At 36.9% G+C, this 20,561-nt stretch overlaps 1 protein-coding gene across 3 annotated transcripts in view; it reads right to left on the bottom strand.

Moving 5' to 3' along the window:
- Positions 1-20,561, bottom strand: part of PEPD (peptidase D) — a 137,353-nt gene that overhangs the window by 58,196 nt on the left and 58,596 nt on the right. For all 3 annotated transcript variants that reach the window (XM_040570807.1, XM_040570809.1, XM_040570808.1), the window contains exon 10: positions 1,553-1,621. In XM_040570807.1, coding sequence (XP_040426741.1) covers positions 1,553-1,621 — 69 coding nt within the window. The remainder of the gene's footprint in view (positions 1-1,552; positions 1,622-20,561) is intronic.

Below are 20,561 nucleotides of genomic sequence, written 5' to 3'. Positions count from 1 at the left end.
AAGTGTAGTATTTACAATGACATTTTCATAGTAATTAAAAATGCCTATTACTTTTGCCATTATTATGCTAATTGAATTAATCAAATAGATCTACTTTCATTTCAATAAGTCCTAGCCTAAAATGGTTAATTTTATTCATTCTTACTGCATCATTCAGAATGTAGCAATTTATTGACAAAGGCCTTTTGTTTTGTTTTGTTTTTTTGTTTTGTTTTTTGTTTGTTTGTTTTTAAATCCATTCTATCTCCACTTTTGACAGTAGCAGTAGGATACAACACCATCTCCCAGCTAAATAACAATAACCCACCATATCCCAGCAAATCAGGATACTGTTTGGATTTCAAGGCATTTCAAGGTCGCAAGTGGTTTCTACAGGTTTAGCAATATCATCCCTGTTTCTAGCTTCTGCACCCAAATCAGATCCTGCAGCCCAGGTTCTGGTTTGCTATAAGTAAATGGGAAACCCGTATGGCTGTGGAAAACCATACACAGAGACAACTTGATTTTACCATCTCAGCCTGTAACAATACCACAGAGGTGAAGTCTCACTGCAGTGTCAAGTTAATTCTCAAGTTATATGATGGTACTTAAAACAAGAAACTTTTTCCAACGATTTAGATGCACAATTTGCCATAAAACTGCTCATACTGCAATTTTGCATATAAATTGGAAAAAAATTGCATTTACAAATAACCAATTGAGTAAACAGCAGAAAGAAGCAGAGATGCTAATTGTCCTCATTACCCCCAAAGCAATATAATATTATAGTCATTATCTTAAAAATTATTTTTTACAATAAACCTATATGAATTCAGGCAAATGCTTGTGCATAGCAGCAGATCCACAAGTGGAGCATATATACCAACAGGTATGCCTCATCCGTCATATATATCTGACTAGATTTATTCCAGTGACTAAATAAGATTAATCTCTGCATACAGTAAATAGCTGTCCTTCACACATACCCTACACTAATCTCTTGAAATTCTTTGAAATGTTTTTAAATTCTTAAAAGTGTGTATTTCTACAATTTCAGGGAGAATTTTTATATTATTTTCTCAAATATAACAGCTTCAACACCAGCTGTTCAGCAAGAAGAGAGAGAGCATTAAAAACTTCAAAAATTCACCCGTGAGAATTAGTTTTAGTGCACCCTAACATCCTCAAAGAAGTTCGAAAGCGGTATGAAATACTTAAGGTCTAATACTTTTCAAAGAAAGTATTTGTGAACAACAGAGAATAGCTCTAAAGCCCTTCTTCATAACGGTGTTTAATAAAAAAGCCAATTGCAGCACAGATGTGAGCATAAATGCAATGTTGGCAGCAACAGCACTCATTGTGAAATCTCTTGAGTGTAGCAGAATCTGTAACTGAGTTATTTCTTTAAGACACAACACTTGCCATCTTTCCTTTGCTTTTCCAGAGGAAACAGTTCAAAACTCACTCTGTTGGCACTCACAAACACATCATATGCCAAAAAGGAACAATTTTACAAATATCCAGTGGGAAACAGACAAACATTGCAATAGCTCAGTATAAACCATCGACTTACCTGCCACAGATGCAAGTGTAGGAAGTATGGCGCATGCCACCTCGAGTATAGCAATAGTGCTGGAAAAGGCTGCAAAGAAAGAAAGATAGTAATTAATAATATATTCAATATATTCAAAACTACCACAAGACAGGGAGGACAAGTCTTGCTTCAGTACAGCTGTGTTGTGCAAATCTATGATCTTCCCCTGCCCAAACAAGGGGAAAAAAAAAATTCAACACAGATCCCACTCCACAAGATAACATTAGGCGAAGTCCCTGACAACCTACAAAGAACACTGCAATACACAAGGGATGGAGAAGGGAAGCAGAGCAGCCGCGTGCTCTTGAACATTACTCCTGTTGCAATGACATCCTGTTGGAGGAGCTGTTTGGCCTCAAAAGCACCGAAATATTTTCATCCTTACTGTCAGAGTCCCCTTCACATAAGGGCAGATGTGCCCAGAGCACAATTAATATAGGATTAGGTGCTTTAAGAGCTAAGAGCATATCATGGATCCTTTTATTCTTTTTGAAATATGCTCTAATTACAATCCAATTCCTTTTAATACTGAATGGATTTCAAAAACTCATTTGTTGTAATACTGAAATCATTTCATTAACACAGAGTGATAATGGTGCTTTTCAAAGAATAGAGATGTTGTGATTTTGTCCTTCTGCAGAAGCAATCCACAGAACACAATTCAAGTTCTTTGAAGGATATTAAAGACATTATATGCTTGTAAGTCCAAACCAGATTTTAGAATTACATAAAATGACAGTATTTAAAGAGAAATGAAACAAAACATTGAAATATATCACACATGGATAAAGAAGAGCCTACATTTAAGGTTGTATGTATAGGCAGACACATTTTACAAGATTTCTTTTCTGCTCAAAATGTTTTGGTTTTACAAGTCAGAAATACTGATTTTTCATTGCCCCAGAAGCCGGTAACTGCAAAGAGTAGGTCGAACGACAGAGGACCTAAGAATAAACTCTGACACAGTGAGAGCATAGCAGAGAGAAAAATAAATTTGGCTAATGAAATGTATCATCTAAATCATCATTTGCTGTGGTGCAGACAGTTCTTCACCAAACAGACATGTTATATGGAGGTGAAGTTACAGGTCTGCTCCTTCCTAGCACACTTGCAGACAAGGTTTATTCTACACAACATGATACTATGCACAAACATTTTGCGAAATAACATATTATACTGTTATATATGTATAGTTATGTTCTAGGAAGCAACTTTTAGCGTATTTATAGACCTTTCACACTAAATGACTGGATAAACTATCTCCTCCAGACAGCAACTTTCAGTAACATTCTAAAGAGCTTTAAAAATGAAATAATGAAGGTTGTAAACATCCTTCCATCATCGCTGATGCAGAGATAGGAGGGTTTATTTTTCCACATGACAACTGATCACATACTCATGGCTGGAATTTATATGAAGCTGTGCAGTAGAGTAACAGTAGTCACCTTTTGCAGTACTCTCAAATTAGCAGTAAAAAGTAGTAAATAAATTAAGACAGGCTTCATATAACCCAGCTGTTGCCTGAGCTTTATTTCCGATTTCTAAAAAAAGTAAACCTGGCTGTTTCATCAAACATTATGGACTTTCTTTTAAGAGTGAGTAGTTGTTGTAGTTGTTTATGTGATTGAGCTGAAGACAGTGTAACTTTGCCAGGCAACGAGTCTTCTGCTACATGTAGTAAAACTACTCACACTGCCGTGAATTTACTTTTTCAGGCTATGACTCATCAGACACATGTTCAAGCAGCTGGCAAGAAATTCATCAGTGCTATCAGAGACAGCTAACATCCTTGTATAACATGTCCAAGGTAAGTGAAGGATCGCATATCCCTTTGATGGTAAATGTTGGCTTTTCAAAGCTAAAAGAAGCACAGATGCAGAATTATGGAAGCTGCCAGTACTTTGTAGTTAAAATCCTCATTCCACTGAAGTCAGTGCAGACCCTGCCACTAAACTTCATTACACCAGGATTTCACTGTCTGCATGCTACGAGAATCTTTATCAAAGAATCCAATACAAAAGTGAAAGTCTGAAATAGTTGGATAGCATATCATTTCAGCTGGTGCTCCACATATATTGCAAATACTGCACCTTGAACTTTGCTTGGTTTATCTGATTGGAGGATACATATATGTTTAGGCAGTTTTATGTTGGTGCTGGATGCTTTGCCAGGAGTTTTTAAAGCAGCCAACACAGATACAAGAGTTAAGGACGTCTTTCTTTTCTCCTTCTTTCATATTTCAAAGCTTTTCTGTCATGTTTTATGCAGTATTTCCCTGGAGGCTGTACATATTACTTATCATACACATACTATCTCACTCATGTATACAGATCAGCCATTGGTGTACTTGCATGTCAGATGTTACCTTTTGAACGCACATCCATTTGTTTGAGATGGCATGTTCTTTTCATTGCTTTGAAACAATATTTTTTCCCGTTTTCTTTTTATATGTAGGAGTACATCCCAGTTTTGATACCAAAAATACCATAATCTTTAACTGATTGACAATATTTTTAATGGAGTTTAAAGTTTCAAAAAAACTGTGTGTCTGTGTTTTTTTTCCATTAACTTAAAAAAAAAGCAAACTACCCCCCCATTTACTCAAGTGTATCTCACATGAGCGCTCTTGCCCCCCAGCCCTTGCAAATTTGCTGAGGTACATTTTCATTTTATCCCCACTGCTCTGTCAAGTCTTGACAACATGGGTTCATCATCATTAGAAGTAACAGAAAAGCATTTTTGAGATGTTAAGGAATATTACATATATCCAAACAAACCTCCAAAATGCTTGAAAAATCACTTTCACCGATCCTCCTAAAAAGCCATTGAAGTAAAATCTGCTACAATCTTTCTGACAAATTATACGAACTACTCTGACAATGATGCTTGTGTCGTAAGATCATCTACAGTCCAGTTTCTGCTGCTGTCTAATGCGTTCTGACAACTCCAACCAGACCTGTGCCAGGAATGCAAACTGAATCCAATAAAGAAGTTTAACAGTTTTCCTAACTTGAATAAATGCCTTTGTTCCATGAATCTAAGGCAGGAGGGACAGTAACAATCTGTAATGACTTCCCTCACACTTCTTATTTCCAGATATTCCTCACCACTAAAATAAAACATATTCACATATACTCCGCCAAGTGTGATTTTTATTTTCCCAAAGAAGTAAATAAGTAATGTCTAATCTGCATTTTTGTTGTTGGCTCTTCTCAGTCATAATAAATATTCAGAAGACCACCACATTTTATACTTCTCAACTATTCACTTCCAAAACCAAGGTAATTCTAGATCAGAAAGCTTCAACTTCTAAATAAAAATCCAATTAAGTAACGTGGTCTGTGTGCTGCAAAAGAGGTAAAAACTGTAATTGCAGGGAATGCATTAAGTATGAAGAAAAAGAAAGAGAAGGAACAGAAAGTGGTGAGAATATCCAACAAAACACTCAAATTGCCCAATGCATGCCTCAGTGGCACGTCCTGATGCTCCTGCTTCCCAAGCCATGCATCCCTGGTAACTACAGAGAGGTGCTGCAGAACAAGGTGTGCTCTTTGGAGTGGAGGAACAGTTCTTCATTCAAACATTTCCTACGACAGATGACCAAAACCTCTAAATAACCCTGCTCATTATTTCCAGACACTGGAGCCACTTGAAGAACACCTGCTGGATACTGGTAGCTCAGAAACTAGTTTTTTTTTTTTTTTAGACTATCAGAGAGATCGGCTGTCATAAACTTAACTTTCCTTGTGAAGCATACAATACACAGAAGAGTCAAGGACACTCTTGGGTCAGTATCTCATTAAGATGTTTGTACTGAAAATACATTTATTTATATTTTTTTTTCCACAAGTGATCACTCACTGGTTTGAGAATGTTTCAGATCCACAATAATTTCCTCAGCAAACCTTTGAGAAAGTTGCTTCCTAATAAAAAGAAACCTTTACACACTTCAAAAATATTATTCTTTCAACATAGCCCTTGAGACTTGCCTTGAAATGCAAGCAGGTGGTTTTGAACTATGAATTGGAAACCACAGCAGCTTAAGGGAATTTGGTACAGAACTCGGAGGATTTTCTGTATTTTTTTATATGAGTACAGTTGCAAGACACAGGTGAATATCTATTAGTTATCTGTGAACTGAATTACTTTTGAATTACAACTACATTGTGCCCTTATGCTTTTGTACAGTGTCAATATCAAGAATAGCCATGAGACAGGCTAAAAAACAAAGCTTTTTTAAAGAATTTGCGAAAGGCCAAAACTTCTGAAGCTGTTCTAATTACACCAGGACTGACAGCCATTCTTTTGACCATTTAGACATATAAGTACCTTCACATGAAGAAGCTGTAAAGCCCAAATAACACGCAATTGCTAAGCCACACTTGAAACAATTTGTTCACGATACCTGAAGTATTTCTACCCAGTACCAAACTAGGCTGGAAGAATTAATTGCACACACAGAAAGAGGAAGTGTCCATTATAGGGGGCAGCAGCTGATCAGTGGGTATGTGCTCAAGGTGAGCAATGCTTTGTTTAGTCCCACACTAGACACAGTGAGATTCTTAAACACACGGCACTTCCCTTTGTTATACTACTTTCATAACGTCACTCATTTTCCATGGGCAAATAGATGCTTTAAGGTTTAGTTTATCTAATCCTAACTGCATAGAGTTCACAACACAACACTGCAATATTACAAAACGCGTCCAAGGTTGTTTCAATACAAAAAAGTCAGAACTTCATTGTGAGAGAATGAAGAAGGGACCTGAAGAAGAAATACAGGTTACTATTTGTGAGCAAATGGCAGATTAAAGACTTTCATCTGACTAAGCAAAATTAGCACTCTGAGGTTTCTTCTACGTCTCAGAGACAACATCATTAAAGATTTTACAAAGACAATATTATTATCTAAGTGGTCTACATGACTGGAAATTGCTTAGAATTGAACTTACTGTCCATAAACAACAGGAAAAAAATACTTCTCTGCATTGACTTCTAAAACCTAACTATTTATGCTACTTCTGATGAATTTTTTTTGAAATTCAAATCATTGGCTGGGCTGTTTTGCCATGGAGTGGAGCTGTTGAAGCTTATTATTAGCCAGAAATACTGAAAGCAGCTATACTTTGAAGCATTACAATTTACTATTGCCCTAATTTGTACCGTGCACAAGCAGAAATAATGTGACTTTTTTTGAAAAATGTTGATCGTTCCGAATTCCAACATCTAGACTCCGTTGTCATTTTTTGTATGTTTTCTTCAACTAAGTTATTTTTATTTATTTTCAGCAAACTCGAGATAGTAATAGGTGCTTAGAAGAGAAAAATGTTATATGAGTTCAGCAGGGACAGAAGAACTGTTACTTTAGTAAGCAGGTATGACATGAAACTGGTAGAATATTAATGTAACTACAGTGCAGAACATCTATTATGAAATAAGGAAAAGCTGTGTAGAAGCAGCATAGAAGTGAATGGTTTCACCATGGTAATCAAAAATTCTTGTTGGTATTTCTAAATGTGCTACTTCTTTCTACTGAAATGGATGACAAACCAGAACTCAGTGTAGGAACAGAGGGCAAGATTACCCCCAAATGCAGATATATTTTAAGCATACAAAATGACACAGATCAGAAGGGATGGCATTCCTTCAGGAAAGGAAGCCCACTAATGCAAAGGCATTTCACCAGCCATTAGTGCTACCTGGAAACCAGAGACATATTAAACAGGAAGTCCATAGATAATACAAACTCCAGCACTGTCACAAATGTCATATATGATTTGCAATGATTGAAGGTAATTGATAATCTCAGTTCAAGAACAGAGAGTTTAGGTGAGGGGTAATTAGCATTTTAATTGTATAATTGGGAATTACAAATTACCTGTCTTACTTAGAGAATAATTGAGGAAATTATATGATGTTAATTGATACTTCAGCTTTTTTGAAGAAACTACACAGGTTGGTGATTTTAGAAAAACTGGAATTACGTTTTCTCTCTCAGACATTTTGTTTTTAAATTTCACAGCCATCCTTTTATTACAAAAGCTAACTATTCCATATGAAGCAAGCTTTCTCCCATCACTTTGTAAACCTAAAATTTATTAATAGATTTTTGGACAGGAAGCAAAGAAACAACATGATGCTATGATACAGCAGCAGTTTAATAACATCTGTGGAACTATCTCCCTTTTGCCACCCCAGAGAGATTGAGAAGAGTTTCTTCTAATAGCTCTGTTTGAGTATAAATCCAACTTTTTTTTTTTTTCTAATATGACGAAAGGGCAAGCATTTTAACAAACGTAGTTTTTAAGAGATTCATATACCTACCTCTACTTGCTTTGTATTTCATCTAATTCCACACTGATGCAACATTTCTCCACCCCACTCCAGAAATTCATCAAATTATGTACTATCACAGAAGTTCTGCTAACCCATTTCATTACCAACATTCACGTGAAAACATTAGTTACGTAAATGTTTAACACCATACCCAACTACTTATTTTCCAGAAGCATGGCAAGACAACTGAACAGGTACCCTAAAGACAGGACAGCTGCCGGAGTGTGCTGTAAACACACCTTTCAATAAGTCAGTCTTGAAAATTACATTCAAGAAGCATTTTAAGAAAGTCTTCAATATGGTTGTCAAATTATTATTTTCACAAAACTCTTTCAACTCTACTTGGAAAATGCATCTGTCATTTGTCAGAAGAGACTTGTCTGCATAAAAAATGGCTGACTTATAGATTCAAATATTATGACAACTATTGAAATCCTTACAGTTACTGTTTGATAGAAATTAAGCTGATTAAGGTATTCATAGTACCAACCTGCACAAATTTTAACATTAATTCTGAAAAACTTGCAAGTAAAGGTGTACATGCCTTTCTTTTCTTTCTTTCTTTTTTTTTTTTAAAAAAAAAAAAAGCCTGTACCAGCTTAACCTGCTCCAACTTTGTATTACACAGGTCTCTTCCATAGTTGGCAAGTCTGCAATGGGACTGTTACAGAGATAATACAAGTTATTATTACAAAGGATTTCATTAGAGCTCTAGTGAGTCAAAGAACTACCATTAGGTAACCAACAGAAGTAGTAGTACAGGACTGTGCTATCACCGAGACTGCATCTATGATTAGACCATTGCAAATAATGAAATTAAATTGATTAAAGTAATTGTCCCTGCAGCTGATAGAGGTAACAGACTACGTATACAATTCTGGAATCCACTGCGACAGCAAGTGCAACAGTCTTCAACAGCCCTTTGGTTGGGTGGTTCAATATTGGTATAAAGGGAGATCACAGTAATAGAGCACAAGGTGGAAACCTTGTCATTCTACACTGTGCTAACACTACTTTCTGTATGTTGACTCCCGCTCCTGCCTGCAAGTCTGAAACTCCCCATCCATTGTATTTAGGTAGCTAACACAGCAGTGTGATCTCTTTATACAGCAGAAGGGAATTTTAAATGAGTTTTGAACCTTCACCAAACGAAGGGTCTCCTTTTCATTTCTTCAACAACTCTGAAGTCCGCGTGTAGCCATGCACATTAGTAACAATGCAAAACCAACTTCTGCGGTGGTCTGAATTTCATACTTAATCTAATATTACAGAAGGAGATGGCATGAAATTTTCTTAGTCTCATTGCTCCATTTCCAACTCTAATAATTCTAGATCTCAACTGGCATATTTCAAATTAATTTTTTGTAGTTTAAACCTATTTATCACCAGCTAATTAATGAGGTCTAAATCCTTTGATGACAGAATGATTAAACTGCATTTTAACTAATCCATCTTTAATTAAAATGCTGCCAGCAAACCATTTCTGGATGTGTAAAAAGGACACATTTATAGATGCTCACTCTTTAACCATGCATTATGTAAAGCCAATAATTAGAAGAACTCATGATTTCAATTATATTTTAATTACTGTTACATATAAAACATGCTTTAATAGATGTAATGCAATACATTTTCTTTCTTTACAACCCACTAATCATTCCTATTGGGGTGACAACCAAATAAAAGGAAGTTTAATATATGCACTAGTACAGGAATCTTGTTTTAGCTTTGAGCCAATTCTCTCCATTTCTTCTTTGCAGAAGAAAGGTACTTACTTAATTATCTCCAATTCTAAAACTCAAATGAATCCCTATAAATCCCTGTTAAAACTCTAAAAGGAGATTAGCCGTAACTGACCATAATAAAGATAAATACTTCATCCTTATTATTAAACTTGTATGTCTTCACGATTTGTGAACTCAAAACACAAGGCTACTTAAAACCTGCTAGATAAGGAAAAAAATGTAAGGTGACATCTGTACAGATCTTCCTACTTCTCTCCTCTTCTGGTTTTAGGAAACAACATGAGCCAAGAGATGCTCTAATTACTGCAGGTGCCACCAGCTTCATTTACTTAGGGTATCCCTTTTCCTCCATCTGGGAGGGAAGGCTGGTATATCGCAATGTGATCATGACAGCCAGCTCCTTCTTGTTTGCGTTAATGGGAGGCTGAGATGTGAAAATGATGGAAGTTAAACTGCTCTTTGCTATGACTAATTCAGTTTTTAATGCAAATATGGAACAAATTATTTCTTTCTGAATAATGGAGCGTACAGATAGTTGGTCAGGAACACTCAATATCCTGTAGTAATCCAGCCTTTAAAATTGCATGTTATTACAATAGGTATTTTTTGCTGAGACAACCTAACATTCAATAAATTACAGCTACTAAATATGTTTCTAAACTCTGCATGTTCCAAGTAGTAGTTTCACAGAGTAAATTCAGCCTTAGGGTTTCACTGCTTTCAGTGATCTGAATCTAACATGAGGAAACTTAATAAGCTTATAGAAGAAATCTGGTTAATTTACCCATTAAATTGTATTTTACAAATAATCCAAAAATACACATTAGTTTATTTTTACTAGCTCAAACATATTAAATTTAATTTTCATAAGCTGATTTCTACTGTTTGGGTAAATTAATGAAATTGTTGGGTTTTCTTCAAGTTTTCTACATTAACAAATGTTGATAGTACGATGTTTTCACATCACAGGCACCTATGATGAAGTCATTGAACGTAAGGATATTAAAATGCACAAGACTTGAGGTGCTACAGTTTGATTTATATGTATCCTCTCATTTCCCTTTTTGTCTATTCCTGCTTATGAATCAAACTCTTGGCAGCAGGGACTACATTTTACTTCTTTAAAAAATGCACTGCACATTTATATCCCAATAAATAACAGAAACAACAGATTACTGTGAAGAATATATAACTATCTCTTCAAAAGAACATGCCTGGAAAGGTCATTTTGAATATTTAAGTATTCATACTTAACAGATGTGAGGAATAAATGCTGCTGTGGCAATGTGCTCTACCAAGGTTTATCAAAAACACTCCTTACTTTTTAAAAGATTACAATAGATATACCCTGAAGAAAAAACACTCTCAATTTTATTACATATAGCATACAACTGCTGTTCCACCACTTCATATCACCTGTCGTCCTAACCAGGATGCTGTTCTTACTGCTTCTTACAGTGCCTCCCAGTATGCGGCCATGAACATACATATTTAATGACAGCATGTACAATCATATTAAATGAGAAATATTCTAGAAGAAATATTTTAGCTGTTAGAGAAGTACTCAGGAAGGACAGCAATAAGGCCAATACCAGAAATAGAAATAACATTATGATAGATATAGATATATAGAGAGCAGAGAGCAACTCCTTGTCTTATTTACAATTTAGTCTCCTGGTGTATTTAAATGCTAACTATAGTAAGCACTGTTGCTTGAAGATGCAGTTCTGGACGGTAAGTGCTGACTTCCTTCTCTAAAAGGCTTGCGACTAAAGCAAGGACAGAGCACACAAATGCCAGCTGCATACCTGCTTTCACTCTGGGTAAGCCTAGCACACTGGTAATGTAGAAAGGGAGAAGATTCTCATTTGCTGCAGAGGATACTTTGCAAGACTCATGCCAGTTAGTTTTAGTTCCCAGAACGCAGAACCCTGAAACACCTCCTGGCTGTCCCATACACTTTCTGGAGTAGCACACCACCTTGCTGCTTCACTAGCAGAAACAATGCAACTAAACATTGAAAACCTCTATTCCATCTAATTAACTCCAGAGTATTACTGAACTTTTCTTCAAATTGCAGTTTCCTTTGTAGACCAAGAAATCAACAGCAACCCACTGCCTCCCAGCATCCTAGAGTAAGATGACGTGTTTGGTTGGGTCTGTTCTCAGATACTACGTCCTCAGAGAAAATCAAAGTTTTCCTGGTTTGTGCAGATAAATGACAAATCAGAGATGTCCTTCTCTAATCTTTCTGTCCATGTTTCAAGGGTCCTGGTCATATAAAGTGAGTGAATAGCTGCCCAGAGGACTACACCATTTACCACAAATTACTTCTTTATGGAAGAATCAATTTTATAGTCTCCTGAATTTCAAACACTTGCCTCTTCAATCCAGTGGAATTACTCTTTTGAGAGCCAAGCCTGAGACAGATGACTCCAAGGATCTACTCTTGGGGCTATGAAGTATCTGTTATAAAAATCTAGAGAGGACTTATAAGTCTTTGAAAAAGACTCAGGGTAAAGAAAACATGTATCAACACTTTAACATTATATGACTAGAAGTGTCCAGATTAATCTGTTGAGCCTCCAATAACCCTCTGTCCCAACAGACTAGGAAGCTAAATTCAAGTTGGTCTGATAGAACAGAAACAGAAAGCTTTTTCAAGGGACAGAGGAGGCTACGTTCCCCTGCAAACTCCCCTGGAAACTCCAACATACCTCTTTTTCTGCTCATTCAGGGAGAACTTTACAAAGCTGAATTCATGAGAATATAGTTTCAAAACCACGTTAGACTAATTCCAGCTCCTGCGAACTCTAGGCCTATATACCACTTTCAAAGCAACTACTGTTACCAGGTATGGGGAATAAAATCAAAAGCATTCAGTAGAGGTAGTTCTAAAGGAGCTGTGAAGCACTTGCTTCCCTCCATACTGAGTCTGAAGCACAAATCCATAATACTGATCATGGTTCCCTTGGTCCACACTGCCAAGTAGGAATCATCATTCAGGTGAAAGCAAGAGAAACTATAGCCTCAACATAACTTTCAACAATTTAAGCTGTCACGCAAGGCTTGACAAATCCACTTGCCTGCTCATAAGCAACACAGAGAAAATTGCCCAGCTCACTGCTCATCAGTTTCTGCAGATCTACTGCTTTTATTAGAAAGAATTAAAACCATACGGATTAGGAAGATGACATCAACCAACTATAAACAAGCGTTAACATTTTACTGCATGTCTAAAACTCTGAGGATGTTTCAGTTACTCCATTCCTGGCATTGCAGAGCCTCCACTAGCAGTAAATAAAACAAATTCCACTACTTGGCCAACAGTGCAATTTTTGGATCTGTCCGAAAAAAAAAGAAAACGTTTTGTCCTCATGCTGCATATATATGTTGGGCTTAAAACTGCTTGTGTCAAGATGTGAAACTGCACAACAAGGCTGTATCTGCTGGGAGGCACAGTCATGCTTTTGGACCAAAATGGCATCATCTATTCTCCTTCTATAGAAGATTTATTACCCACCAAACACGTCTCCTTCTCCCTGAAGAAAGATGAGGGCAAGCAGGAAAACAGGGCAACATGGAGGCAGTATGTGCTGGACAACAGCTCCAAGACTAGCCCCACAAGGTCTGCTGTGCTCCCTGATGGTGTAAAACTAACAAGCAACCACAGCCCTGAAGACAGCGGAAAAAATCTACATAGTCACACTGCCTTAAAGCACGCCCCAGAGTGCAATGTCATGTCCAAGCAGCCATGGTTTGATCTATAGAAATTCTCAACGCTTATTTCTTGCCTTGCAAATCTCTGCAACAGGGATTTGAGCAGTTCCAACAGATGGCCCTGAATGCCTACCAGCTATGGGCACTGGTTCTGACAGGAATATAAAAAGTGTTTTAAATCCTTCCTCATTCAGATGGCAATTATCCTTTTACTAATATATTATACTCTTTACCTCCCTCTGGAGAGAGGTAACCCTTTTCCACTAAGCTTATGAGATATAAACAGAAACACAGGTTTTATCTGCCATTCCTTGCTGAGAGTATCAGATGAGACCAGCGCCAAAACCTCCACATACAGGTTACAGGAACAGCCCTGCTTACCATCAGATTCAAAAACAGACTCCACAAACACAAGGCAAAACAATCCAGTGCATACCTTGAGTGCCAGACAGAGCCAAGACCAGGGAGGAAGTTAGAAGAGCGGGACATGTTGCTGAAGATGAAGGCGCGGCAGGGAGCAGTGAGGCCTGGCCCAGGAGAGCTGGGAGCTGAGCATGACAGCGTAGCCATCTTGCCAGTATGGGCACCCCGATCCCACGCACCCATGGGATGCCAGCAAGGCCTGCGGAGGGTGACTAGGGACAGACAGAGCTCAGGGATCGCCAGCAAGGAGAAGCAACTACATCTTTCCCAAATTACGAGCAGAAGATTGAGCAAGAGGCAAGAAGCAGACAGCACGGCTGTGAGTTCTCCTCACAGGAGGAGCGAGCACACGTGGGCACTGGAGTTTCTCTGAACTTATGCTTAACTTCCACAGGCCCTTACTTAGAAAAGTTTTTGCCAAAATAAGCTGGTTTTCCACTTAAAAATGGAAAAAGTGTTTGCCAAAATAAGCTGGTTTTCCACTGATTTTCTAAATAGGTAGAATTCACCATTTCCCTTGTTTCTTACCACAGCTTCTCTGTGAATTTGTCCAGCTTCACCATACAGCCAACAAGCATATAGGGGCTTCTTGTTTAGGTGCACAAGTAGCCCCCAGCAGTATGTGTACATTGTTTAGATCACTTAAACCTTGCTGAAGGTAAACACAAGACACTCTTTAAAGGATTGACTTTAAAGGAGGTCCTTTTTAGCATTTACCAAATTGACTATACTTGCATAGTTGCGTGCATAGGCACTCTTATTTCTCAAGAAAAAACTGTTCACTTTGCATCCTTTTCAAAATGGAGCTGACATTACAATACTACTTTTTACACACACATCAGACACAGAGGTAGTATATAGATAGAATTCAAAAAAGTTACCTTGGACTAGATTCATTCCCTGAGGTAATAAAGCCTGTGTTCTGATGCATATGTAAAAATCTCATTAGCTCTTTGAGAGAATTTCACTATACAGAGGACATGTTCAGTTGTTTGCAAGCTCTCATTTCTAAATTATTTCCAGATCACAAGTCCAGTATTCTGTAGCTTTCATCTAAATTCTTTCTTCTTTAACTTATGACCTCTCTCTTGTCTATAATTAAAAACATTTTGTATTAATAAGCTCAGTTGATCAAATGATACAGATCTTACAGCTTTAACCTTCCCATAATTTTGATGGCCTACATCTATATGATTTACTGGGATCTAGAAATTACCTCTGATCATTCAAATACCATCAGATTTAAGATCACCTCCCCTGTAAGCCTATTTGTTGGGCAAAAAAAACAAAAGCCCATGCATTAGAAAATGACTTGTTCCTGACAACTACTTCTGTCAGTTAGCCAGTTTTTAATCTACTTGATGTGTACCTTATTAATATTGTATACAACTGATCAGAATGTCGGGTGATAGTAAGTCATATGCATTACAGAAGGCTAAGTATATTACAGCCACGGAGTTAACTATCAACTAAATGTAATCTAATTAAAAAAATTAAATCCAGGGTTCTTTAATAGGATGTCCTCCATAAAATCACATTAACTCAAATGAAATAAACCCTTCTCCTCCACTATTGGAACTTGTATCAGTATTGCCGGTGTTGTCAAATAAGCTTCCTTCATCAGGAACTCAACTGGGCATCTTCCGTAGCCACATTTTGTGCTTAATGGTTGCTCACCTTCCCCCTGCCCCAACTGGAAATCAGAACAGGATGATCAGATTTAAATGTTAAATTAATATTTAATATATTAAATATTAAATATCTTCTATATTGCATACATATATTGATTTTAAAATAGCCAGGAAACAGCAACAGCAAACAAAGATCATTCATTTTCTTAAGACACCAGAGAAGTGGCTGAGTCACCATCCCTCGAGGTATTCAAAAGACGTGTAGATGTGGTGCGTAGGGACATGGCTTAGTGGTACACTTGGCAGTGCTACATTAACTTGGACTTGATGATCTTATAGGTCTTTTCCAACCTAATGATTCTATGATTCTAAACGTGTAGTTTTTAAAATGTGTGTTTTTTCTACTTTTAACACTCCTATTTCTTAGAATTTCTTAAGAATTTCTTACTACATCCTGGTGGATGTAGTATTAGTATTTAGTGAGATTTGTCTGCATCATGGATTCATTTAATAAAGTGAATCATTAAATGATTTTTATATTCAAGAACATAAATGTGATATATTAAAGCAATTGATAATTAAAAAGCTCATTTTAATTCTTCATTTTTCAAAGAAAAATTGTATTTTTAAAGGATTACTTGTTTAACTACAGCTGTCAGTTGGCTGGTAATTCCACCAAACAAATGACCTTTCCCCTTCTTTTTGAGTTCAGTTACTTTTATTTGTCCCCAAGTATTCAGCAGAAACCAGTCACATCAATAAAAAAATGTCAATTTTGATCTGCCTCATGAGATGTAACAGCTCCAGATAGATTTTCAGTCAGAAGGGTGACTAGAACAGCTATTATTAACAGCCATTAGAGAAAGCGGCAGAACCAGAAGACAGCTCCCTAGATTTAGACCCGATTAGTGGACACTGTACACAGACAGGCCTTCCAGCACTGTAAATAACTTTAAAACTCTACCTTGCAGCTGAACTCTCTCTGCTGTCAGAATTGGTTAGGCCACATCACATGTGAGATGATCTAAAGCAAAGTGACAAGCACGCTGCTGAACTGCTAAGTGCATATAGCTTATCATAATAAATTAGAATTACTTAACATGGGTATTTGAGCAAAGGTCTACACGAATGAGTGAGGTAAAGGAGACTGTTTGACATAGAACTAATCAGAAAATCACTACAGGAAAGGAGGAAACACAGAAGCTTTGCTAGAGATAGCCCTGGCTTTTAAATATCATTTTCTGCTTCACCTTTGTCCTGTCAAATCGTTCTTCAGTTTTACGCCATCTGTACAAAAAATGGCCTAGTAGAAGAGGTAATTTTTAACTAGGCAGACACCCCAGCTTAATGATAGATAAAGCATCGTAGGCAAAGCCCAGTTTTCATGAACCAACAATATCATTCATATTAAGAACTAAAGCAAAACTTTATAATTAAGATGTTGTGCATCACCTCCTGATTTTGTGTAACAAAAACATGTAGCAATCATGATAGAATTTATATTTTGTTTTCATTTCATATTTCTTTCACAACATTTCTACACATTTAACACCATCTAGCTCTAAACAACATATTTAAACCCCATACAATGTACAGCAATATAAAACTGAAAAGGTCTCCGAACCCAAGTAAACTTAACCCAAATAACTATTGGAGAAGTGCTCAAGCAAACACAGAAATATTGCCATTTACTCTTAAGCTCTGAACATATTAAAACAACGTTTGCTATGTTTCCCTTGCTGTTCTATGAAATTCCAGGTTTGTATTTTGCAACACCATAGCATTCATAAGGAGAGAGCTTATGTACACCTGTTTCTACGGAGCCGTACGACTGAGCTAAGCTGAAACAGGACCGATCATGATCATGAACAGCTGCCATCATGAACTCAAGAACCCACATACAGTAATGCCGTAGGTCACAAAGGAAGACTGCGTCATCTCTTCTGTGTTGCACCAGAGGTCTTGGATGCAACAACCCCCAGCATGATTCTGCTGTGGGGCAACAACCTGTTTTTTCCCATTGTACAAGCAATGGGAAAAGCACTTTTACTCAAGCATTTCATGCATTTATGTTAATTACTACTATGAACTTCAACAGATATACAACTTCATGCAACTTTCTTCTAGATGCAGAATTCTGCTCAAGACAGGAGGCAGAAACAGAAGACCTGCATGGCGAACCTACGCTGGTGTACACTGGTTTCTTCAACGTGGGATTATTAGACAGGCTTTTAAATCAAGACTGGATTAGAAGATTCAACGTCATTTCAGAAAGCATCTAAGTATCTTGGAAATGTAAGTCCCCCTTCCCAAAATACTAAATCATTGATTCATACCATATCCAATAGGATAGAGCTGCCCTTAAAAATCTGGCCTTTAAAGTTTAAATTCTACTGAAAAGGCACTATAGAATGAGACTACAGCACTCTTGAAAATTGAAACCCCTGTCCTTACTTACATTAGCAGCAGCACCATGATAATTTAAGCTGAAAGAAATCCAATATATTTTTTGCTATCTAGCCTTACTTTTCCTTCCCTGTTAGCTTGGACAATGAAAACAGATGGGTCCATTTCACTTGCAGCTTCTCTTGCACCAGGTGAACTTGCAACCACCAGCCCCTAACAGCCCACACTTGCCTTTGGGAAAGCACAGGTTCTCCCCGTTTCTTCAAGCAACTGAATTATTTCTACCCATCTTCATTCGAAAAACTGGGAATGGAGAAGCTTATGGATAACATTTTAAATTAAATGTTGTCTTACCACAGAGTTGTCCTAATTTTATCTGTTTAAATTTCTACTAATTGCAACTGAAAAGACACATTTGTTAAAATACACATAAATATCTACATAAATTGCAGTTCCACAAACTATTTTAATTACTTTCCTACAAAATAATCAATGCAATAAAAGCTCCTCAAATTGCTACAAGTTCTTTTCCAAGTATACAAATACTCGATTTGCATCTTCATAATCTTTGCTAGTCAAAACAAGAGTAAGACATACAAAGCTACTTAAAAGTGGTATTTTTCCCCCATACTATTATTTATAGAATGCATTTTACCATGTTTCTCTTCACTAAGTTTTCTACATAGTCTTGCAACTTCATTTACAAATACTCATCTTCTTGAGGTAAAATGAGTTTCACCTGTTTATTCCAGCTGCTTTCAGTACCTACAGCAATTACGTTAGGGTGAACTGTAATTTAGAGACTAGCCAGACTAGTTAGGCTTCCTACTTCTTCATTTACCAAATATTTCATTTTGTTCTCCTTATATTCACTGTGTTAAGAATCTTTAAAAACAAGTCTACTGCTCCTTTCATTAGTAATTTCCTGAGTTGAATTCTGTTTTTGTTGTTTGTTTTACCTCATAATGACTAACAACAACAAAAGCTTATAAGAAAAGCAAGCCTGATTAGTTTAACAGAAAACTGGAATTCAACCTTAACACACTGAAAAAGTAGAACTGTGGAAGCTGTATATTGCAATTGAAAGGAAAGCGGGTCTTAGGGGTGGCTTCTGAAGCACATTTGAGTATTATCTCAGAGCACCAACATATCCAGCTGAGTCCACCAATTTGCTGCTCTAGGTACTGTATGGAGAATTAGAGCTTCTGTTCCAGCTACACAGAGAAAAGAAACAACAAAAAGAGACGTTTTAGCATCTCCTGGCAGAGTTCAGCACAGAAACTTTTTTTTTTTTTTTTTAAACTTCTAGCCCAGGCCTTAGCCCCTGGATATGCTGATCCCAGCCCGAGCAGGTCAGGTTGGCAGTGTCTCAACTGGTAGCTTTCTTGATTTATTAGATGAGCATTTATTATAATCTGGTTTTCTATTCTGTTCCCATTTAGCAACAGCTGTGCAGGACAAGTTCATCTACCCCCATTAATAAATTATCTGTTTTAATAGTATTAAATAAACATTTTCACACCACAGGATGTATAAGGGGCATTGCCTTCATAAGGCTATAATGCACTGCCAAGCTGGCACATACTGATGCTTTCATGCACTCACACATAGAACAACACTCCTTAGCCTCAGAGAAAGCCATATGTTCAGTCCAAAAAGTAATTTATTTACTAAGGACTCTCAAGTGCAATAAATCCTTAAATAGGGAATACCACTACACTCGAAAAAAATAAATCACATACAATTTCCTAGTTGGAAGAAGATAAAGCATACAATATTCTACAAGCTACCTATTTTTATTGAGAATATAATCATATCTGTGAAATCCGGCACGTACAGCTCCTGAGTTTGTTATCTACAACTACCAAACTACTTCTCTTTTAATGTTCTTTGACTAAAGAAGAATAAACAAACATGCAAACAAGTAACTGCTTACAAACCTGATGAAATCTTAGCAACTTCTCACACTGCCAGAAGTAAAATGTCATCCTTGAGATTCCCATTCCCCACTCTCCTTTCTCCAAAGCCCTGTTAACTGGTTTTGGTTTTAATCTGGTTTTGTTTTTACATCTTCTTGATTTACCCTCCATTGAACTTTTCCAGTAACAGAGTTCACGCAGAGCCTTTGTGGATTCTTTGTTCACTAAAGAATATGTCTGTATTTTCTTGTATTTGCTACCGGGTTTAGTAGCCTCATAAGCACCTATCTTCCCTAATACCTCTGATCTTCTGTATCTTTCAGCAAAGTCTCTTCTTCATTCTGACTCAGAGCAGCATTCACTTTCTCTAATCACTCAAGACCTCTGAATGTGATTATAGATACCGTTTTTTTATTGCCCAGATTTTTAAGACAACAGATGAGAACAACATACCAAATCCCCACTAAATCTTTGCATGCTGCCAAGGCATTTTCCTGCAATATACTGTTCCCATTTGTATTCACTTGTTCTGAAACCTGAGGCATGCTGTTTTGTATTCCTCATTCCAGGGGCCCTAACCACTGTGGTACAAGAAAAAAAAAAAAAAACAGTGATCCCAGGTCAGGTATGACAAACAAATATTTTTTGGCAGAACAAAGACACATGTAACAAATCCTAGGATAGGAGTGATGTACTGTGGCAAAGGCCTCTTAGCATCTCATCTAATTCTCAACATACCTAAAAATAATGTAATTAGCCAACATCCAGAGATACACTTTTAAAACACCCATGTCACCATTTCCACTGT

This window comes from Cygnus olor, chromosome 12, assembly GCF_009769625.2.
Source record: "Cygnus olor isolate bCygOlo1 chromosome 12, bCygOlo1.pri.v2, whole genome shotgun sequence".
Lineage (NCBI taxonomy): Eukaryota > Metazoa > Chordata > Aves > Anseriformes > Anatidae > Cygnus > Cygnus olor.
The sequence above is the reverse complement of the archived record's forward strand: the minus strand, read 5'-3'. Positions and strand labels throughout refer to the sequence as shown.